A 19,749-nucleotide genomic window follows, 5' to 3' on the forward strand; every position below is an offset into this window, starting at 1 on the left:
TGGCCTCTCACCTCACCTCCTGAGCCTCAGTTTCTCACTTGTAACAGAAAGGAAATACCTAATTTGGATGTCTAATCAGTTCACGGGGATTAGAAACAATTCTTGTCAAGTGCTTGGCACCTAAGAAGTGCTCAATAAATAGCGACTGTAGCACACCTCCTAAGAGCCCTCAGCGTACTGAATTACAGGGTTCTTTATAAGTCTCCGGCGCTAGACTGCGAACTGCCTGAAGGCATCCTTTCTGCAGCCGCGGGGCGTACGCGGCAAAGACTCGGGGCTGTCAGGCGCAGAGGGAGTGGGGCGGGGCTGGCCGGGCCCAGAGGGACGCGGCTCGGATTCCCGGGGGAAGGCCAACCGGGGCGGACCCCATCTCCCGGAAGTGACGCCATGGGGACTAGCGGCACTAGAGCCGGGGCCAGTCGCAGCGGGGCGCGCGCAGCATGGCGGAAGCGGAAGGAGGTTCTCCGCTCTTGTTGCCGCCGCCGCCACCCCCGCCCAGGATGGCGGAAGTGGAGGCGCCGACGGCGGCCGAGACGGACATGAAGCAATATCACGGCTCCGGCGGCGTCGCCATGGACGTGGAACGGAGCCGGTTCCCCTACTGCGTGGTGTGGACGCCCATCCCGGTGCTCACGTGAGTCTCTTCCGGCATCCGCCTGGGGACGAGGAGGGCCCAGGGAGAGCCGGAGTCCACGCGGCGTCCCTCGGCTGGCCCGGGCTAGCCTCCGGCCCCGACGCGTAGCAAGCCTTTTTCTCGGGTCTGGCCCGCAGGCCTCGCCCAGTCACCAGAACCCCGCCGTCCATGCAGTGCCAGTTTGTGCACACGGTTGGGACACGCTCCCTGCTCTCTATACACCTGGTGTAGCCGGGGAGAGAGTTGTAGGCCAGCAGGAAAGGGCAAGTGGCTGGGAGACTCGAGCTGTGAGTGTGTAGAAGAGGGAGTCCCTCATCGGATCTGAGGAGACATTTTTATTAATTCACTGGTTTATTCACTCATTGAGCAAATGCTTACTGGTCGCTTACCATATTCGACATCCCGCTGGGTCTGGGAGCAGGAGTGGGAGTTTGGTTGGGACCACACGAGATCCTGGGATGTCAACATTGGAAGGGCCGCCAGAGATCTGGGAGTCCAACCCTTTGTCTCACGTGCCGTCTCAGTTGCAAAGCAGGTTTAGATCCCAGGTTGTCTGCCTCACAGACCAAAGTTTTTTCTATAACATCAGCCTTTGTCAGGGGAGAAGCAGGTGTTCTGGTACCGCTTGCCGCCTTTTGGGAGGAGCTCTCATATGGGGAGAGGTGGTTTGCCCTCCTGCTTCAGCCTTGACAGCTGATAAATGTAACCCCTCCTCACCGTGCTGGACAGTTTACCAAGCTCTTAAACCCATTTTCTCAGAATTAAACATCCATTTTCTAAGGTGGGTTATCTTCTCAGATGGTGAAGCTGAGCTGCTTGTAGCATTAAGTGTCTTGATCAGGTTCGTACCCCAATAAGCAAAGGCATGAAGAACTCAGTTTTCTGATCTAACTTGCTCTTTGCCCTGTGTTTTATCCACTCTCACCTGATGGGATAACTTGTTCCCCTGATACCAATAACAGCCAAGTGGTGATGTGGAGAAGGGATCATTTGGGGCCTTAGGTGTTGCTGATTCTAAAAAGATCGTAGTTTTTGAATTATGTTAAAATACTTGAATTATTTTGTGTTCTCAAATACTTATGCATATAAGAGCATCCAACTGTTCTTTAAAAATAAAATCTTGGGCCAGGCGCGGTGGCTTATGCCTGTAATCCCAGCACTTTGGGAGGCCGAGGCGGGTGGATCGGGAGTTCGAGACCAGCCTGGCCAACGTGGTGATAAATTAGCTGGGCATAGTGGCACGTGCCTATAATCCCAGCTACTCTGGAAGCTGAGGCAGGAGAATTGCCTGAACCCAGCAAGTGGAGTTTGCAGTGAGCCGAGATTGCACCACTGCACTCCAGCGTGGGCAACACAGTGAAACTCTGTCTCAAATAATGAAATAAAATCTTAGGAAAATGTGTACATTAATTCGTTCAGTGTTCTTTTAACACTTGTGCTAAGTGACCCCTATGTTCCCAGATAGTTCTAGGTGATGTGAATATAGAGTGATGAATAAAGGAGATACGGTCTTTACACCTTTGAGAGTTTAAGTCATAGTGGAAAGAGATAGACAGTAAACAAGTAAGCTAATAAAAGAGCACCTGATAGTGATTAGTGCTGTGAAGAAAATAAAATATTAGTGTGAAAATAACAGGGAGGGGCTGGGTGTGGTGGCTCACGCCTGTAATCCCAGCACTTTGGGAGGCCAAGGCAGGCGAATCACCTGAGGTCGGGAGTTCAAGACCAGCCTGACCAACATGGAGAAACCCCATCTCTACTAAAAATACAAAATTAGCTGGGATGGTGGCGCATGCCTGTAATCTCAGCTACTCAGGAGGCTGAGGCAGGAGAATCGCTTGATCCCAGGAGGCGGAGGTTGCGGTGAGCCAAGATCGTGCCTTTGCACTCTAGCCTGGGCAACAAGAGCAAAACTCTGTCTGAAAGAAAGAAAGAAAGAAAGAAAGAAAGAAAGAAAGAAAGAAAGAAAGAAAGAGAGAAAGAGAGAGAGAGAGAGAGAGAGAGAGGGAGGGAGGGAGGGAGGGAGGGAGGGAGGGAGGGAGGGAGGAAGGGAGGAAGGAAAGAAAGAAAATAACAGGGAGGGATACTCAGGAAATGTATTGGTTTTCTTAAAACTGTCTTGTGATCCTAAACTCTCTTTGGCCTTATTCTCAAAAACACCATTTGTGGCATGGTCCTCTGCAGAGAATGGTAGCAGCGTGAGGTGGAGGCACCACAATCCCTGATTATCTGGGCCAAAAGCAGCTCATAGCCCATTTCTGTTCAGATCTGTATACAGGTGTTCATAAGACCAAGATGAATAAGATGCTCTGTTCCTGTCAAACGGTTCATGTTCCCTTCTGTGTTAGTCCGTTCTTGCACTAATACTTGAGACTGGATAATTTGTAAAGATAAGAGGTTTGATTGACTCATGCTTCTGCAGGCTATACAGGAAGCATAGCGGCTTCTGCTTCTGGGGAGACCTCAGGAAACTTCCAGTCATGGTGTAAGGCAGAGGGGGAGCGAGGCATCTCACATGGCGGGATTAGGAGCAAGAGGGAGTGAGGGGGAGATACTACACACTTAGAAACAACCAGATCTTGGGAAAACTCACTATCACGAGAACAGCACCAAAGGGATGGTGCTGAACCATTTATGAGAAAGCTAGCCTCATGATCCCACCACCAGGCCCCACCTCCAACATGGGGAATACAGTTTGACAGGAGATTTGGTGGGGACAGATCCAAACCATGTCACCTTCAAAGGACTCACCTCCAGCAGGAGGGAGATAAAGGTCAATTAGCCATCGTAGTATTACTGTATAGTGATGATTGCAGAGCTAGGCATAGATGTGGCACAAGGAACTCTCACCTGTCTTTTGAGGAGAGATCAGAGGAGGAAATGGAACCCAAAGATCTGTCTACCCCCTCAGAGATGTTGGTAATTCTGCATGAAAAACCAGTATAGTGCTCACCTCCGCAGCACGTATTCTAAAACTGGAACAATACAGAGAAGATTTGCATGGCCCCTGCGCCAGGATGACATGCAGATTCGTGAAGCATTCCATATTTTTGTCACCCTGGACTTCGAGCAGGAGATGGCCACCGCTGCATCCTCCTCCCTGAAGAAGAGCTACGAGCTGCCCGATGGCCAGGTCATCACCATCGGCGACAAGCGGTTCCAGTGTCTGGAGGCGCTGTTCCAGCCTTCCTTCCTGGGTATGGAATCTTGGCATCCACAAGACCACGTTCAACTCCATCATGAAGTGTGACGTGGACATCCGCAAAGACCTGTACACCAACGTGGTGCTGTCCAGCGGCACCACATGTGCCCGGGCATCACCGACAGGATACAGAAAGAGATCAACGCCATGGCACCCAGCACCATGAAGATCAAGCTCATAGTGCAAGTACTCGATGTGGATTAGCGGCTCCATCCTGGCCTCACTGTCCACCTTCCAGCAGATGTGGATTAGCAAGCAGGAGTACAAGTCAGGCCCCACTGTCGTCCACTGCAATTGCTTCTAAATGGGCTGTGAGCAGATGCATAGCATTTGCTGCATGGGTTAATTCAGAAGTATAAATTTGCCCCTGGCAAATGCATATACCTCATGCTAGCCTCACAAAACTGGAATAAGCCTTCGAAAAGAAATTGTCCTTGAAGCTTGTATCTGATATCAGCACGGGATTGTAGAACTTGTTGCTGATTTTGACCTTGTATTCAAGTTAACTGTTCCCCTTGGTATTTGTTTAATACCCTGTACGCATCTTTGCTTTCAACCCTTAGTACATGTGGCTTGGTCACTGCATGGTAAGGTCAGAACGTGCCTGTGGAAGACAAATCTGTGGCTTGGTGAGTCTGCATGGCCAGCAGTCTGCAATCTATGCAGGGTATTAATATATCATGGCTGAGTGTTCTGGGATTTCTCTGGAGGCTGGCAAGGGCTCCTGAACCAGTTGTTTCTGTCCTGCGGGTCTGTCAAGGTTGGCAAGTCCAAGCCATAGGACCCAGTTTCCTTTCTGAGCTGATGTTTTCCTGCCAGAACACTGTGTGCCGTTACTTGCCTTGAGTTGGAAGCGGTTTGCATTTACACCTGTAAATGTATTCATGGTTCTAATTTATGTAAAGTTTTTTTGTATGCAATTCTCAATTCTTTAAAGAGATGAGAACAGATTTTGTTTTTCTACTGTTTCGTGAGAACATTAGGCCCCAGCAGCACCTCATTGTGAAGGAAAAATAAAAGTGCTGCAGTAACCAAAAAAAAAAAAAAAGAAAGAAAAACCAGTTTAATGGCTGCTGCTACTAAAAAAACAGCTAGATTAGATGCTTCCTCTGGCCTAAACATTGTATGTTCACTCACGCAATCCTTATGTCAATCTATGAAAATAGATACTGTTGTCCCCATTTTATAGATGAGGAAGTAAGGCTTAGAAGCCAGTGTGGGACTTTTTTGCTGAGTTAGCCTACCTTCCCAGATTGAGCTCCAGGGTGAGTGAGTCATTTATTCATTCATTAAATCTTTATAAAGCACCTATTATGTACTAGATCCTAAATAGAAGGTAGTCCACAAAGTGGCTCTGGACCTGCCTTCCTGGAGCTTCCAGGCTGACAAACCACTTTGAGGGTTTCTTCTCTGGGGCTTCCAGCCTTTACTCTGATTTCCATCAGCTGCTGCCAGCACAGCTGTGGCGTGTGGAATCCTGGTTGGACCCAGACTTCCTTCCAAGCAGATGAAAGGAATAGGGGCAGAGATGGGGGTGGAGGGCAGTCCTGAGATCAGGATGAGCTACTTTCCCATAATCCTGAGTGTCCATCCTGTGGCCTATGGATCTTCTGCAACTTATTCTATGTTAGTGCAATCAGTCAGATAGTGCTTATGTATTGAATACCTCGAGATGACAACACTGAGCAGCTGCCAAGCAGAAGGCAGGGTCCTAGGCACTGTGTAAATGTATAAGTCTATCCATTTAATCCTCACAGTAGCTCCTCATTAAGGTAATTTTTACTATCCACAGAGAGATAGGAATGAGTAACTTGCCCAGAACAAAGTCAAGCCTCAACCCAGATGATACCTGAGCATGACTTCACTCTTGGCGTTTGTTTGTTGTTTTTAATTTTTTATTTGTTTGTTTATTTATTCATTTATTTAGAGACAGAGTCTTGCTCTGTCCCCCAGGCTGGAGTGCAGTGGCGTGATCTCAGCTCACTGCAACCTCCGCCTCTGGGGTTCAAGTGATTCTCGTGCCTCAGCCTCTCGAGTAGCTGGGACTACAGGCACAATGCCACCATGCCCAGCTAATTTTTGTATTTTTAGTATAGGCAGGGTTTCCCCATGTTTGCCAGGCTGGTCTCGAACTCCTGACCTCAAGTCATCCACCGGCCTCTGCCTCCCAAAGTGCTGGGATTACAGGCGTGAGCCACTGAGCCTGGCCTTGGCTTACTGCAACCTCAACTTCCTGGAATCAAGCGATCCTCCAGTTAATTTTTAGATTTTTTTTAGATACAGGGTCTCACTGTGCTCCCCAGGCTGGCCTCAAATTCCTGGGCTCAAGCAATCCAACTGCCTTGGCCTTCCAAAGTGCTAGGATTACAGGCGTGAGCCACAGCACCCAGCCCCTGACTCCACTCTTAAATGCAGGATGTTCATTCATTAGTCAACAAATATTTAGTGAGTTGCAGCTATATGCAGGCACTGCCGTAATAAACAAGACAAAATCCTTGCTGTCTCCGAGCGTATGTTCTAGTGGAGAGACAGCATGTAAATAACTGAGATAATTTTGGATAGTAGATACTATGAGGGAAGTAAAGCATTGTAGTGGAATCTGGGATTGGGTGGCTGTGCAGGAAGACACCATTCAGGCAAGACCTCCGAAGCTGACAGTGAAGCTGAGGCCTAATCAGTGAGGAGTTAGCTGTGCCATGCTCTTGGGGAAGAGTGTTGCAGACGGTGGAGAGGGCAGATACAGAGAAAGCATAGGGTGGGAGGATTCGGCATGTTTGAGGAGCCACAAGCAGGCAGTGTAGCTAGAGAGGGGAGTGAGAAAAGGTTCAAGGGATAATTACCGCCAGTGTTGGAAGAAGTTTGAAGTGTATTATAAGTGTAGTAGGAAACCATTAATGGGCATTGAGCAGGGGAATGATGGAATCTGAATTTAGTTCTCAAAAGACCACTCTGTCCCCACCATCCTCTCAAGCGCTGAAGCTGTAGACCTGGAAGACCCCTATCCTGTCAGTTGTAAACTCTCCAATCTTCATTTGAAAGATCTTTTGAATCCTTGTGCTTCTCACCACCCTGCCCCTGATCCTCTAGTCAGGACCTCTGTCATCTCTTGCCAGTGGTACAGCAGTAGCCCCTGAGCTGACCTCTCCCTCTTTCATTCTTGCAGGCACATGCACCACTTTCTTGCTCTGCAGTGGTGGTTTCTGCCTGTCGATGTTCTGTCCTTTCACAGGTCAAGGTTAAAAGTCACCTCCTCTGTGAAATCTTTACTGACTCCACCCCAACCCCCTGTAACTGCTTTTTTGAACTGCCTCTCTGGAGGCTTGGCCTCCACCCCTAGCCAGGTGCTTTGTGCTCGTGCCCAGACAGCATTGAGGCCAGGACGTGGCCACTGGCCCTGTGAGTTCACCTTAAACTGGATCAGTCTGTCCAGCACCCAGGTCCTGTAGGGCCGTGGTTCTTAGAATGCAGACAGGTCTGGGGTTCCTATGTGTGGCATATTGGGGTGCATCTGGGATTTGTTGTTGTTTTTTAATGCCTGTGGTTTTTTAAAAAAGGAACTTTTATTTCCTGGCATACACCATGCTTCTGTTCCAATTTCTACCCTTGCACATTCTGTTTCTTCGTTATTTTCTCAGGGAAGCCTTTCCTGAACTCCCCCACCCACATTGGTGTCATGTTCGCCCACCTTTTTTTTTTAACTTTCTTATTGAGGTATAACTTATGTACCAAACGGTGCACGAATCTCAGGTATACAGCTGAAAGAATTTTTGCATATCACGCACTTATATAACCACCACCCAGACGGAGGCTAGAAAGCATTGCCAACACCCACAGGACCCCCTTGTGCCCTCCCAGTCAGTTCTACCACAGATTCCACCCCGCTGTGGACCTCTAGCCGTAGATCAGTTTTGCCTTTTCTTGGACTTCGTGTAAACAGAGTGCTGTGTTACGCACTCTGTGTAAGATTTCCTTCATTCACCCTTATGTCTGTGAAAGCCTATGTTGTGTGTATCAGACGTTACACTCTTTTTCATTATTATGGACTATTTCAATGTATAACTGTACCACACTTATTCATTGTACTGTTGGACATTTGGATTCTTTATAGTTGTTTTTACCAATTTTATTGAATTATAGTTTATACACAATAAAATGTACACATTTTAAGAGTACAGTTCAATGAGTTTTGGCAAATGTTATTTCCCAGGGGTGAGGGCAAAGAGGACTCCAAGAGTGAAGCTGCTGAGGCATAGAGTATAGTGCCAAACTGTTTTCCCCAATGGTAGAAACAGGCCGGGCGCGGTGGCTCACGCCTAATTCCAGCACTTTGGGAGGCTGAGGTAGGCAGATCACTTGAGGTTGGGAGTTCGAGACCAGCCTGGCCAACATGATGAAACCTCGTGTCTGCTAAAGATACAAAAGTTAGCCAGGCATGTTGGCGTGCACCTGTAGTCCTAGCTACTCAGGAGACTGAGGCAGGAGAATCGCTTGAACCCAGGAGGTGGAGGTTGCAGTGAGCCAAGATTGTGCCACTGCACTCCAGCCTGGACGACAGAGCGAGACTCTGTTTTTTTTTGTTTTTGTTTTTGTTTTTTTTTGAGACGGAGTCTCCCTCTATCGCCCAGGCTGGAGTGCGGTGGCCGGATCTCAGCTCACTGCGAGCTCCGCCTCCCGGGTTCACGCCATTCTCCTGCCTCAGCCTCCCGAGTAGCTGGGACTACAGGCGCCCGCCACCTCGCCTGGCTAGTTTTTTTTTTTGTATTTTTTAGTAGAGACGGGGTTTCACCGTGTTAGCCAGGATGGTCTCGATCTCCTGACCTCGTGATCTGCCCGTCTCGGCCTCCCAAAGTGCTGAGATTACAGGCTTGAGTCACCGCGCCCGGCCGACTCTGTTTAAAAAAAATAAATAAATGGTAGAAACAGTTCATCCCGGCCAGGCGCGGTGGCTCAAGCCTGTAATCCCAGCACTTTGGGAGGCCGAGACGGGCGGATCACGAGGTCAGGAGATCGAGACCATCCTGGCTAACATGGTGAAACCCCGTCTCTACTAAAAAAATACAAAAAATTAGCCGGGCGAGATGGCGGGCACCTGTAGTCCCAGCTACTCGGGAGGCTGAGGCGAGAGAATGGCGTAAACCCAGGAGGCGGAGCTTGCAGTGAGCTGAGATCCGGCCACTGCACTGCAGCCTGGGCAACAGAGCGAGACTCCGTCTCAAAAAAAAAAAAAAAAAAAAAAAAAAAGAAACAGTTCATCCCTCCCACCAGCAGTGAATGAGAGCTCTGGTTGTCCCTTGCCCTCACCTGCATCGGTGTTGCTGTTGTTTGAGTGACAGCCGTCCTGGTGGGATGCTGAGGTATCCCATTGTGCCGCCAGTTTGCAGTTGCCCTTGTCTGTGCTTCCCCAGCCCTCTGAATCACCCGAATGGCCATTCATCAGCAAAACGTAATATTCACATGCTTCTGTGCAGTATGAAGTGTCCCCAGCATCTGTCTTAACTGGCTGAAAGATCCCCTAAGCTCTGTCCCTTCCCTGTCCTTTTCCTCACAGGTGGTTTTTCCCCATCATCGGCCACATGGGCATCTGCACATCCACAGGAGTCATTCGGGACTTTGCAGGCCCCTACTTTGTCTCGGTGAGTCCCCATTCTGCCCACCCTGGGGGGTCCAAGGTTTAAGTGGAAGGCTGTCCTGTCTTGCCTGCAGGCTTCCTGTCTCCCCAGACCCAGGAGAACACAGATAACCCGCAGTCCTGGCCCTGGCCCTGTACCCCTCACCAGTGTTTGACCCCTTTCCCCCTTCTCTTGCCTCCAGGACAGGCCGGGAGGGCAGTGTGGCCAGATGGATTCTTAAGTAACTGACCCAGCCCTTTGCCCCCACCCCTGGGGTACCGAGACATGGGTAGGGATTAGATGCAAGAGTGGAGAGTCAGACCATCCAGGAACCACATCTCTGGACCTTCAGAAGGTGGGAGTCAAGGTGGGGGGACAGGGGAGGCTGATACGGTTCCCTGGGTGTGGTCATGGAGAAGAGGGGGTGGGGCTTTAGAATGAACCAGCTGTGTTCTCAGGTCTGTTCCCTGGGGATGTGACCAAGACTGGTCCAGTGGGCTAGCAGCAGAGAAGCATGCATCATCCTGTCTCCAGGTGTCAGAGACTGGACCGAAGGGGTGTGGTGGCACCAACCTATTTATATTAATAGTTGTCATGATCATCTTAACACGACAAAGGTCTGTCACTTTGTACTTAAAAATACATCCATTACTTTGTCATATATTTTTATGGTGATTAATCATTGGCCAGGTCTGTCAGCAGAGTCTCCCTGATCTGAACCCAGAGTCTGTCTCTGTGTAACTCCTGTACCCCAGGTCTAATGTGATAAGTCTAGGACTTCACTGCAGTGTCTCCCTCACAGGAAGTCCCTCTGGGCCAGGGTCTCTGCCCTGCTATGAATGCAGTCAGACTGCTGGGCGCAGAAATGGGCTCCATGTGGGCCACCACTGTTGAGTCTGGAGGCCAGACCATGATGGAAACCTCCTGCTGGTCCTCAAAGATCAGAGAAGACTGACCAGAGAACTTGGAGAAAATGAGGCCCAGAGAGGGCAAGAGAATTCGTGGGTGCCACACGAAGGGGCAGTGGCAGTTGGAGCCCTAGGTCTTTGATCTCTGATGCAGTGCTCTATGCACTTGTGCCACACTGCCTTCTTCCTGCAGAACAGCCACTAGCTCTTTAGATGCCATGCCAGCCCCAGGGCAGGACCCAGGCACCACTTCTGGCCCCCCCACCCCTGACATACCCCCTTCTAAGTCACTGCACTTCCACCACCTACCCAGGTTTGTCGTCTGGCCCCAGTGTAAGTTCCTTGCTGACTTCTGCTTTTGTCCCTCAACAGGAGGACAATATGGCCTTTGGAAAGCCTGCCAAGTAAGTGATGAACACCCATGTGACTGGCTCTAGAGGCAGGTTGCTCCTGCCCAGGCAGGCCAGGCCTTCTGGGGCACAGCAGGGGACAGCACCCTGAGGATAGAGTATTTGGGGTGGAGAGGGAGTCAGCCAGGGTCCACCAGAGCATGGCAGCCCCATACGGAGTGCCTACTGCACCAGCCCCTGGCTAGGGCCTTTACCTGTAGACCATCTGGGCCTTGCCACAGCTCTTCAGGTTTGTATATTCAACTCCATGGCAAGGGTGAGGAAAGGGAAGGGACTTGGTCAAGGTCGCACAGAAATGGCAGAGCTGGGACCCACACCCAGATCTGTCTCCCTCGAGACTCACTGTCCTGCCCTTTGGGAACAAATGAGCTATGGAAGGTAGAAGAGAGGCATTGTTTGGAGCTCTGCTGGAAAGTTCTGGTTGGAGAGGATAAAAACTGTTCAGCCTTTTGGGAGCTATTGCTGGTTTGGTTTTGGGACATTTTGTCTTCATCTTTGCGGTCTTGGGTGCCCACCTCAGCTGCGGGCCTGATGACAGTGCCTCAGTCATCAGTGTCCTCAGGTGATCTGTTGCCCAAGGCTGCACTGCGGGGAGGGACTGGGCCAAGGAGGAGTTGGTGTCCCACCCAGCCGAGATGGCCTGGAGCAGGGCTTCCTGCTGCCTGCTCTGGCTTCCTCCGGCAGGCGGCAGTGTAGTCCAGGAGCCTCTGGGCCGCCAGGTATTCGCTGCCAGCTGCTCTTCAAGGACAGCTTTAAGGGCATCATTTTCCAAGCAGCAGCCCCTAAGCGGCCCCAGTCTAGGCCGTGGTCTCTAGACTCCTCCACCAAGCCATTCCCCTACACAACAGCCAGGGGGCACCCTGACCTCCCAGCTCTCCTTGGCCTGAGACCCACCGGGCACTCTGGTGCTTGGAACCTCACCCACTTTGAGGTTTATGGGCTTTAGCACCATCAGCTTCCCTCCCACTCACCCTGGCAAGCTGCATGGGAGATGGGAGAGTGCTTGCTGCTGGGTAAACTCCCCACATGATGTGGCCTCACCTGCATCTCCAGCCTTAGCTGCCAGCATTCCATCACCGTGTTCCTCCTTCCGCATCCTCCAGGAGGGCTCAGTCACTTCAGATATGGGACAGGCTGCACAGTTTTATGCCTCTCACTTAGCTTAAGCTGTTCCCTCGGCCTGGAATGCCCACCTCTTCTTTCTTTGCCTGGCTAACCCTCTTCCTTCAGACTGGACCCAGGTGTCACCTCCAGGAAGCCTTCTCACACCCCATCTTAGTCCTTCTGGCTGCCATAACAAAATCTCATCGATTGGGTATCTTAGAAACAACAGAAATATATTTCCCACAATTCTGAAGACTGGACAGTCCTGGGTGCAGGTGCTGGTAGAGTCAGTGTCTGGTGAGGACCTGAGGTGCCTTCCCACTGTGTCCCCACGTGGTGGAGGGGTGAGGGGTATCCCTCAGGGCTCTGTTATAAGGACATGGATCCCATTCATGAGAGCTCATCACCTCCCAAAGGCCCCACCTCCTCATACCATCACCTTGGGGGTTAAGATTTCAACATATGAATTTGGCGGGGACACAGACTCTCAGCATAGCACCCCTAACTTCATTCCATATCCCCCCAGGATCCCCCATGGCAGCAGCCTCACCCTATGTCACAGTTGACTGCCATGTGACACGTACCCCAGATCTGGTTCACTGCACACCTCAGCACCCAGCTCAGGCCCGGGCACAGGGCAGGCCTCAGAGGACATGCGTAGAGCTGAAGGCACAAAGGAGCCAAGTCAGTTTCCAGAGCCCTTCTCTCCCACCAGGTACTGGAAGTTGGACCCTGCTCAGGTCTATGCTAGCGGGCCCAACGCGTGGGACACGGCTGTGCATGATGCCTCTGAGGAGTACAAGCACCGCATGGTAGGTGGGCCAGGGCGGCACCAGCACTCCCCAGGCTGGGACCAGGGGGGAAACTCCCTTGCAGCCCGTCCTGACCAGCCCTTCCGGTGCCTCCAGCACAATCTCTGCTGTGACAACTGCCACTCGCATGTGGCACTGGCCCTGAATCTGATGCGCTACAACAACAGCACCAACTGGAATATGGTGACGCTCTGCTTCTTCTGCCTGCTCTATGGGAAGTACGTCAGGTGAGCTGCCCTCCTGCCTGCCCACCCACATGCTGCGCAGAGGCTGCTCTCCCAAGGATCCTAGAAAGACCATTCCTGGCATCCTTCAGTCAGCCGGGACAGTTGGAACAGATGCCAGTTGGAGCCGTGGTGGTTCTAGAGTGACGAGCTGAGGGCCTGGTGGAGAGGGAGGTGGCTGTACTGGAGTCCAGCTCCACCTGGGCCCCAAATGCAGCTCTGGCACTTACCCGCTGTGAGACCATGGGCAACTGCCTTGGTCTTTCTGAGGCACAGCTGTCCTTGGTGAAATGCAGACAATGATTCCGGCTCCTCAGGGAGGCTTCTACAGATACCTGTGCTCTGGTAAAGTGAGCAGATAGATCCTCTCAGAATGACCGCCCCCATAGGTCCCTTCCCAGGCAGAGAGGTTGAGTGAGTCGCCCATGGTCCCCACAGCATGGCCACAGCAGAGCCCAGACTCGTGAGCCAGCATAGGCTAGTGCTGATCTGGCCGCCTCTCCAAGCTTTCCTCTTAGCCATGTTCATCATTAAGAGCTTCTGAAAAGAAGACTTTTAGGGATATTTTTAAGTACTGCATGGCTTTTAGAAGTCCCGTGAGAATAACTGTGGTCACACAGAGGTTGAACCCAGGCCGCCGGCTCCCAGCTGCTTTGCTGCAGCCACAGCACTGCTGACCCCTGCAAGCCCCAGACCTCCCAGCAGTCCCCATTATGAAGTCCGTGGGCAGAGGGCACATGTGGCTTCCATACTGAAACTGCAATTCCTGGTCCTCTTGCTGGAGACCTCACCCCAGAGGTGGGTGGCTATAGATGGAGCCAGTGAAGCCTAGAAAGGGGGAGCACGTCTCCTGTTCCCAACCATCGAGGTGTCAGTAAATCTCCACCAGGAGCGTGGAGCAGCCCCTGACCAGGACCATAGCTGGTGATCCCCCATAGTGAGCAACCAGGCCCACCCTGCTTCCTTGATTGACCAAGTTTGGGGTGAGGGGATGGTTGTAGGGTTTTCCTTAGGGATGGCAGCACCATCGGGGTCTGTGGGTGCACAGGGCTGTGGGCCGCACACTTGCTCACCAGGCCCTGCCCACCTATGCTCTCTCCTTTCTCTGTCAGTGTTGGGGCCTTCGTGAAGACCTGGCTGCCATTCATCCTTCTCCTGGGCATCATCCTCACCGTCAGCTTGGTCTTTAACCTCCGGTGATGGCTGCTCTGTGGCCCCGCACCCACCAGGGTCCCGAGGAAACAGCCGCCATCCCTTTTGGTTCCAGATTTTTTTCTCCTCACCCCAAAAGGCACGGTTGGGCCTGCTGTTGTGGACTGGGGATCAGGGCTGGCAGGATGGAAGGGCTGAGGACCAGCATGAGGCGGGGGTTTGTTGTCTCCCTGCCTCTCAGAAGCACCCTGTCCCCTCCTCCCCAGGCCTGTGACTCTGGCCCTGGAAGCCCCTTTGTTCTTCTGTTGAAAGGCCTTGTCTTCCCTCTGTAAAGCTGCTCCCGTCACTGCCTGCTGGGGTCCTGCCTCAGCCCAGCCCAGAACGGGGAGAGGAGGACATTTGGGCTCACCTGTCAGGGTGGCCCTGGGACCAGAGCTGGATTGGGAGCCTGTCCTGCATTAGCTCTGGTCCCAGCATGGGGTGAGGTATACTTAGTAGACTCTATAAGCCAAGCTGCCCTAGGACCTTCACCAGTGGCCTCTAGAATGGTCCAGAGGGGCTGGCTGGTCCCTTTGTCAGACTTCTGCCAGCAACTGCCCTGGGGGACGTGTGTGCCCATCTGGCATCCTCCAGCCCATGCAGTCCTCTCTTCACTGTCCCACAGCCTCCCAGTGCCTCCCAGCATTGGACCCATCTACCCCTGCAGTTTGGGGCCAGAGAGGTGAGTGGACCTGACACGTGCCAGAGTGACTGTGTAGACAGAGCAGTGTAGACAGCACTCAGCCCCAGCCCCAGGTGTGGACGTCACACTGGTGATGGCTCCCCTGGGTGGCCCGCCAGCACAGCCAGTGCCATTAGGGAACTGAAGGGGCTGTCCACCGCCTAACTCCAGCTCCCCCTTTCTTCACGTCACCAAGGCCCTGTGCCGCCCACCTCGCCCCTCTGCTCTGTGGATTCCTTTGGGAAGGGTTCCCGAGGCAGGACAATAAAGACTTTTGACTCCAGTTGGTGCCTGTCATTGTTTTCTCCCTCTCTGGGGCCCCCTTGCCCCTCAGCTCATAGCGTCTTGGTATTCTTGGGACCCTCTTACCCTTGATGAGGGTCTGGTTGCCAGCACCATGGTTGAGTCTGTGTCCAATGCCTGGAGCCATCAGCATCCCTCAGGTATATCCCACCCCTGCAGTTTGGGAATTCCCTGCCATTCTACATTCCCCATTCCAAAGCTTTCCTCTTGAGGCAGGTGAGCATTGAAACCCCTTCCATTGTCCCTGTTGGGAAGGACTTGTAGGATTGGGGTTAGGGCTGAGTAGGGCCTCCACTGCTGTCCCCACCGCCCCCAGGGGTGCTGAGTTGGGGATGAGCCAAGAGCACTGCCAGCCTCTGGCCCCTGTATCCATCCAGCCCTCGCCTAACTCTGATCCTTTGCTCTCCACCATCTCTCTCATGGCGGTCCTGCCTAACCAAGGCCCAGCTTAAAAGCTGCTTCCTCCCTGAAGCCTTTCCCAACCCTATCCATGCATCACTTAAGTTGAACTAGCCAAGGATTTGGTCTAGAAGGTAACCATGGAGTCCGTGGTCAGGCATCTGCCAGCTCACCCCAGACCCTGCAGTGCTGTGATCTCCAAGCCTGAGACTTCAGGGCAAGGCAGAGGTGCCCTCTCCCCACTTCAGAGCAATTCCGTTTACTTTTCTTTTTTCTCCTTTTTCTTTCTTTCTTTAGTTTTTGGGAGACAGAATCTCACTCGGTTGCCCAAGCTAGAGTGCAATGGTGCGTTGTCAGCTCACTGCAACGCCTGCCTCCTGAGTTCAAGTAATTCTCATGCCTCAGCTTCCCAAATAGCTGGGATTACAGAGGCCTGCCATGTAAATATTAATTTGTATTTTTAGGAGAGGCAGGGTTTTACCATGTTGGCCAGGCTGATCTCAAACTCCTCAGGTGACCCGCCTGCCTCAGCCTCCCAAAGTGCTGAGATTACAGGCATAAGCCATTATTTTCAGTAGAGACGGGGTTTCACCATGTTGGCCAGGCTGGTCTCAAACTCCTAACCTTGTGATCCGCCTGCTTCGGTCTCCCAAAGTGCTGGGATTACAGGTGTGAGTCACCGTGCCCGGCCTAAGTCCCTGTCTCTCAAAAAAAAAAAAAAAAAAAGTCACCAACAGGGAGTGCTTACTCTGTGTTAGGTCTTGTGATAAAATATCGTCTTAGCCTCACAACAGCCCTACAACAAGGTAGATGCCACCATCCCATTTTACAGATGAAGAAGTAAGCAGAGAATTGATTTGCTCCAGGTCACAGAGGTAGGAAAAGTGGAACTATGGTTCAAACCCAGCAGCTGGGCTCCAGAGCCCCCACTCAGAGCCACCCTGTGCGATGGCCTCACTGGAGCACAGGAGTGGAAATGAGAGGTGCTGTGATGCGAAAGGAGAATGGCCGCAGAGGTGAAAAGCTCTCCTGACAGCAGCAGGCCTGTGAGATGGCTATTGTCCCCGCTTCATAAAGGAAGAGAGTGAGGCTTACAGGGATTGTCATTGATCCCAGGCCACAAGGGAACCATGCGGCAGAGCCAGATTTTAACCCATATCTGCTGGCCTCTAGGACCCTGCCTCTTAACGTCCCTCTTAACAGAGGGACGTTGCCTAGAGACTGGCTGCAGTGCAGGGGCACTGAACTCTGGAGGAGGCTGAGCGAGTCCTAGAGCTGGGGAACAGTATTCCCACAGGGAGCACAGAAGGCCCAGGGGTGTTGAAGGACAGGAAATAGTCCATAACTAAGGCTTTACGGGTATAGGTGATGAAGGGGAGAAAGCCAGAGTAAGGGCAGCAATCCTGAGGGCCAGGCTGTCCTGGGAAGTGGTGAGGCTTCCATCTCAGGACGTGTCTAAATGGGACTGGACTGGTTTGGAAATGTGTGAATGGGCCCGAGGGATGGCCTGGCTCTCTGCTGGCACCTTCCAAACCAGAGGATGACAAAGAAAAGTATGTTCAAAAGCTGTGCAACAAAGGGCCAGAGAGGCCTCATGTGGCCACAAGGAGGCAGGAGAAGAGGAGGCTTCCAGAAGAGGCTGAGCGGGGACTAAGACCTGGGCAGGGGGAGGACAGCGGAGACAGATGGGAGGGCACCTGGAGTGAAGTGTGGACAGCACCCAGAGGTGGCAGGAAGCAGCAGGAGGCCAGGGGCCAGGATGATGGGGGCTGGTTACAGAGGTGGAAACTTGGAAATAGGTTTCAAGTGGGGAAGAGGCCAGATGAATGCAGGTTGAAACACAGCAGGAGAGATGGCTGGAAGTATCAGCGTCAGGGAGTCACAGCTGTAGGAAGGACAGGAGAACAGAGAAAGGAAGGGAAATTTAGAAACCCGAAAACCAGATAATGAAGTTTCATGCCTTCCAGGAGGGAGGGCTGCTGAGAGGTGAGAAGGGGGCAGAGAAACATCACTGCAGGTGCCAGGACCAGGATGGCAGGAAGGGGTGAGGATGCTGTTGGCCACTCTCCTTCCGTTTTGAGGGCCTTAATGGAGGAGGCAGCATCACAGTAACGGTCCCACAGCAGCTGCTCAATGGGTATTGCATGTGTGGGTGCATAAATGCATTAATCAAGAGTCTACTGAGGACTGGGCAAGGTGGCTCATGCCTGTAATCCTAGCACTTTGGGAGGCTGAGGCAGGTGGATCACCTGAGGCCAGGAGTTCAAGACCAGCCTGGCAACATGGTAAAACCCCATCTCTACTCAAAATACAAAAATTAGCCAGGCATGGTGGCGGGCACCTGTAGTTCCAGCTACTCAGGAGGCTGAGACATGAGAATCACTTGAACCCAGGAGGTGGAGGCTGCAATGAACCAAGAACGTGCCACTGCACTCCAGCCTGGGCAACAGAGCGAGACTCCATCTCAAAACAAACAAACAAATAAATAAGGTCTTCAAGGATCTCACTGAATTTTAATGAAAATCCTCTGAGGAGGGATTATTACCCCCATTTAACAGATGAGGAAAATAAGATTAACTTGCAAAAAATAAGTAGAGAAGCCTCAACTGTGGGCTGAGATGGAGGAGGGGCCCTCTGTCTCTCAGTGGTGGTGGGAGCCAGTTCTTCCAGGGAGGAAGAGTGGGTTTTTTGTTTGCTTTTGTGAGACGGAGTCTCGCTGTGTTGCCCAGGCTGGAGGGCAGTGGCAAGATCTCAGCTCACTACAACCTCCGCCTCCTGGGTTCGAGTGATTCTCCTACCTCAGCCTCCTGAGTAGCTGGGACTGCAAGCACTCGCCACCATGCCCAGTTAATTTTTGTATTTTGAGTAGAGATGAGGTTTCACCATGTTGGCCAGACTGGTCTCAAACTCCTGTCCTAGAGTGATCCGCCCACCTCGACTTCCCAAAGTACTGGGATTACAAGCATGAGTAACCATGCCCAGACTGGTTTTGTTTATAAACCACCCCTTGGCTGGGCGCGGTGGCTCAAGCCTGTAATCCCAGCACTTTGGGAGGCTGAGACGGGCGGATCACGAGGTCAGGAGATCAAGACCATCCTGGCTAACATGGTGAAACCCCGTCTCTACTAAAAAAAATACAAAAAAAAAAAAAACTAGCTGGGCGTGGTGGCGGGCGCCTGTAGTCCCAGCTACTAGGGAGGCTGAGGCAGGAGAATGGTGTAAACCCGGGAGGCGGAGCTTGCAGTGAGCTGAGATCTGGCCACCGCACTCCAGCCTGAGCGACAGAGGGAGACTCCGTCTCAAAAAAATAAATAAATAAAAATAAACCACCCCTTGCCCTACCTCTCCTAGGGGTCTATGAGGAGCCCTCTAATCTTTTTTTTTTTTTTTTTTTTTTTTTTTTTTTTTTTTGAGGCGGAGTCTTGCTCTGTCACCCAGGCTGGAGTGCAGTGGCCGGATCTCAGCTCACTGCAAGCTTCCCCTCCCGGGTTCCCGCCATTCTCCTGCCTCAGCCTCCCAAGTAGCTGGGACTACAAGCGCCCGCCACCTCGCCCGGCTAGTTTTTTTTTGTATTTTTTAGTAGAGACGGGGTTTCACTGTGTTCGCCAGGATGGTCTCGATCTCCTGACCTTGTGATCCGCCCGTCTCGGCCTCCCAAAGTGCTGGGATTACAGGCTTGAGCCACCGCGCCCGGCCGGAGCCCTCTAATCTTTAATCCATGGCCCTAGGTTCAGGGGAGGGGGTCAGGCCAGGGCAGGCCCTGGAAAGTGAAGTGGACTTGAGGGGAGTCAGAAAGCTTTGGTGTGGCCTCTTGTGCCCAAGACAACCCAGGAGGTTCATGGTCCTGAAGCCAATGTAATCTAGGGCCCAAACCTTCTAATCTCAGGGTGGGCAGAAGCTGGGTATAGAATGGGGTGTTCAGGGGGGCTCCCCATAGACAGACAGTGTGGGACCCTCACCTTAGCACTGGAATATTTCAGGCCTCCTCAAACAGATGGGGCCCAGGACAGCAGAGGGGACAGAGAGGGGTGCTCTGCTGTGGCCAGCATGTCCCAGAGGTGCATGTGGATACAGAGGGCAGCAGCTGCTGAAATGGCCATGGGCATTGGACTATGCTGGAGTGGGGACACCTCACCCCAACTCTGCCAGCTCGCACCGGGCACTTTCATTTCCCTTAGAATAGGCTCCTTGCACACTGCTACCCACAGTTTGCATCAGAAGAAATGGAAGAGACCTGCTTAAGGTCGCACACCCAGTGGCAGAGCAGGGAC

At 52.2% G+C, this 19,749-nt stretch overlaps 1 protein-coding gene and 1 non-coding gene across 3 annotated transcripts; both read left to right on the top strand.

Moving 5' to 3' along the window:
• The first annotated feature begins 387 nt into the window (after positions 1-387).
• Positions 388-15,059, top strand: TMEM222 (transmembrane protein 222). 2 transcript variants are annotated; one of them, XM_010380386.2, is made up of 6 exons: positions 388-634; positions 9,385-9,469; positions 10,726-10,757; positions 12,583-12,679; positions 12,776-12,906; positions 14,016-15,059. In XM_010380386.2, the coding sequence occupies exons 1-6, from the start codon at positions 441-443 to the stop codon at positions 14,101-14,103; spliced, it is 627 nt and encodes a 208-aa protein (XP_010378688.1). In that variant the 5' UTR covers positions 388-440; the 3' UTR covers positions 14,104-15,059. The 2 variants fall into 2 exon arrangements, with proteins under 2 accessions (XP_010378688.1, XP_010378687.2); XM_010380385.2 differs by having other exon boundaries at positions 416-634; positions 12,583-12,906.
• Positions 3,580-3,686, top strand: LOC115892461. The gene has a single exon (XR_004052343.1). It is a non-coding gene; the product is annotated as a U6 spliceosomal RNA (small nuclear RNA).
• Positions 15,060-19,749: the final 4,690 nt, after the last annotated feature.

This window comes from Rhinopithecus roxellana, chromosome 12, assembly GCF_007565055.1.
Source record: "Rhinopithecus roxellana isolate Shanxi Qingling chromosome 12, ASM756505v1, whole genome shotgun sequence".
NCBI lineage: Eukaryota > Metazoa > Chordata > Mammalia > Primates > Cercopithecidae > Rhinopithecus > Rhinopithecus roxellana.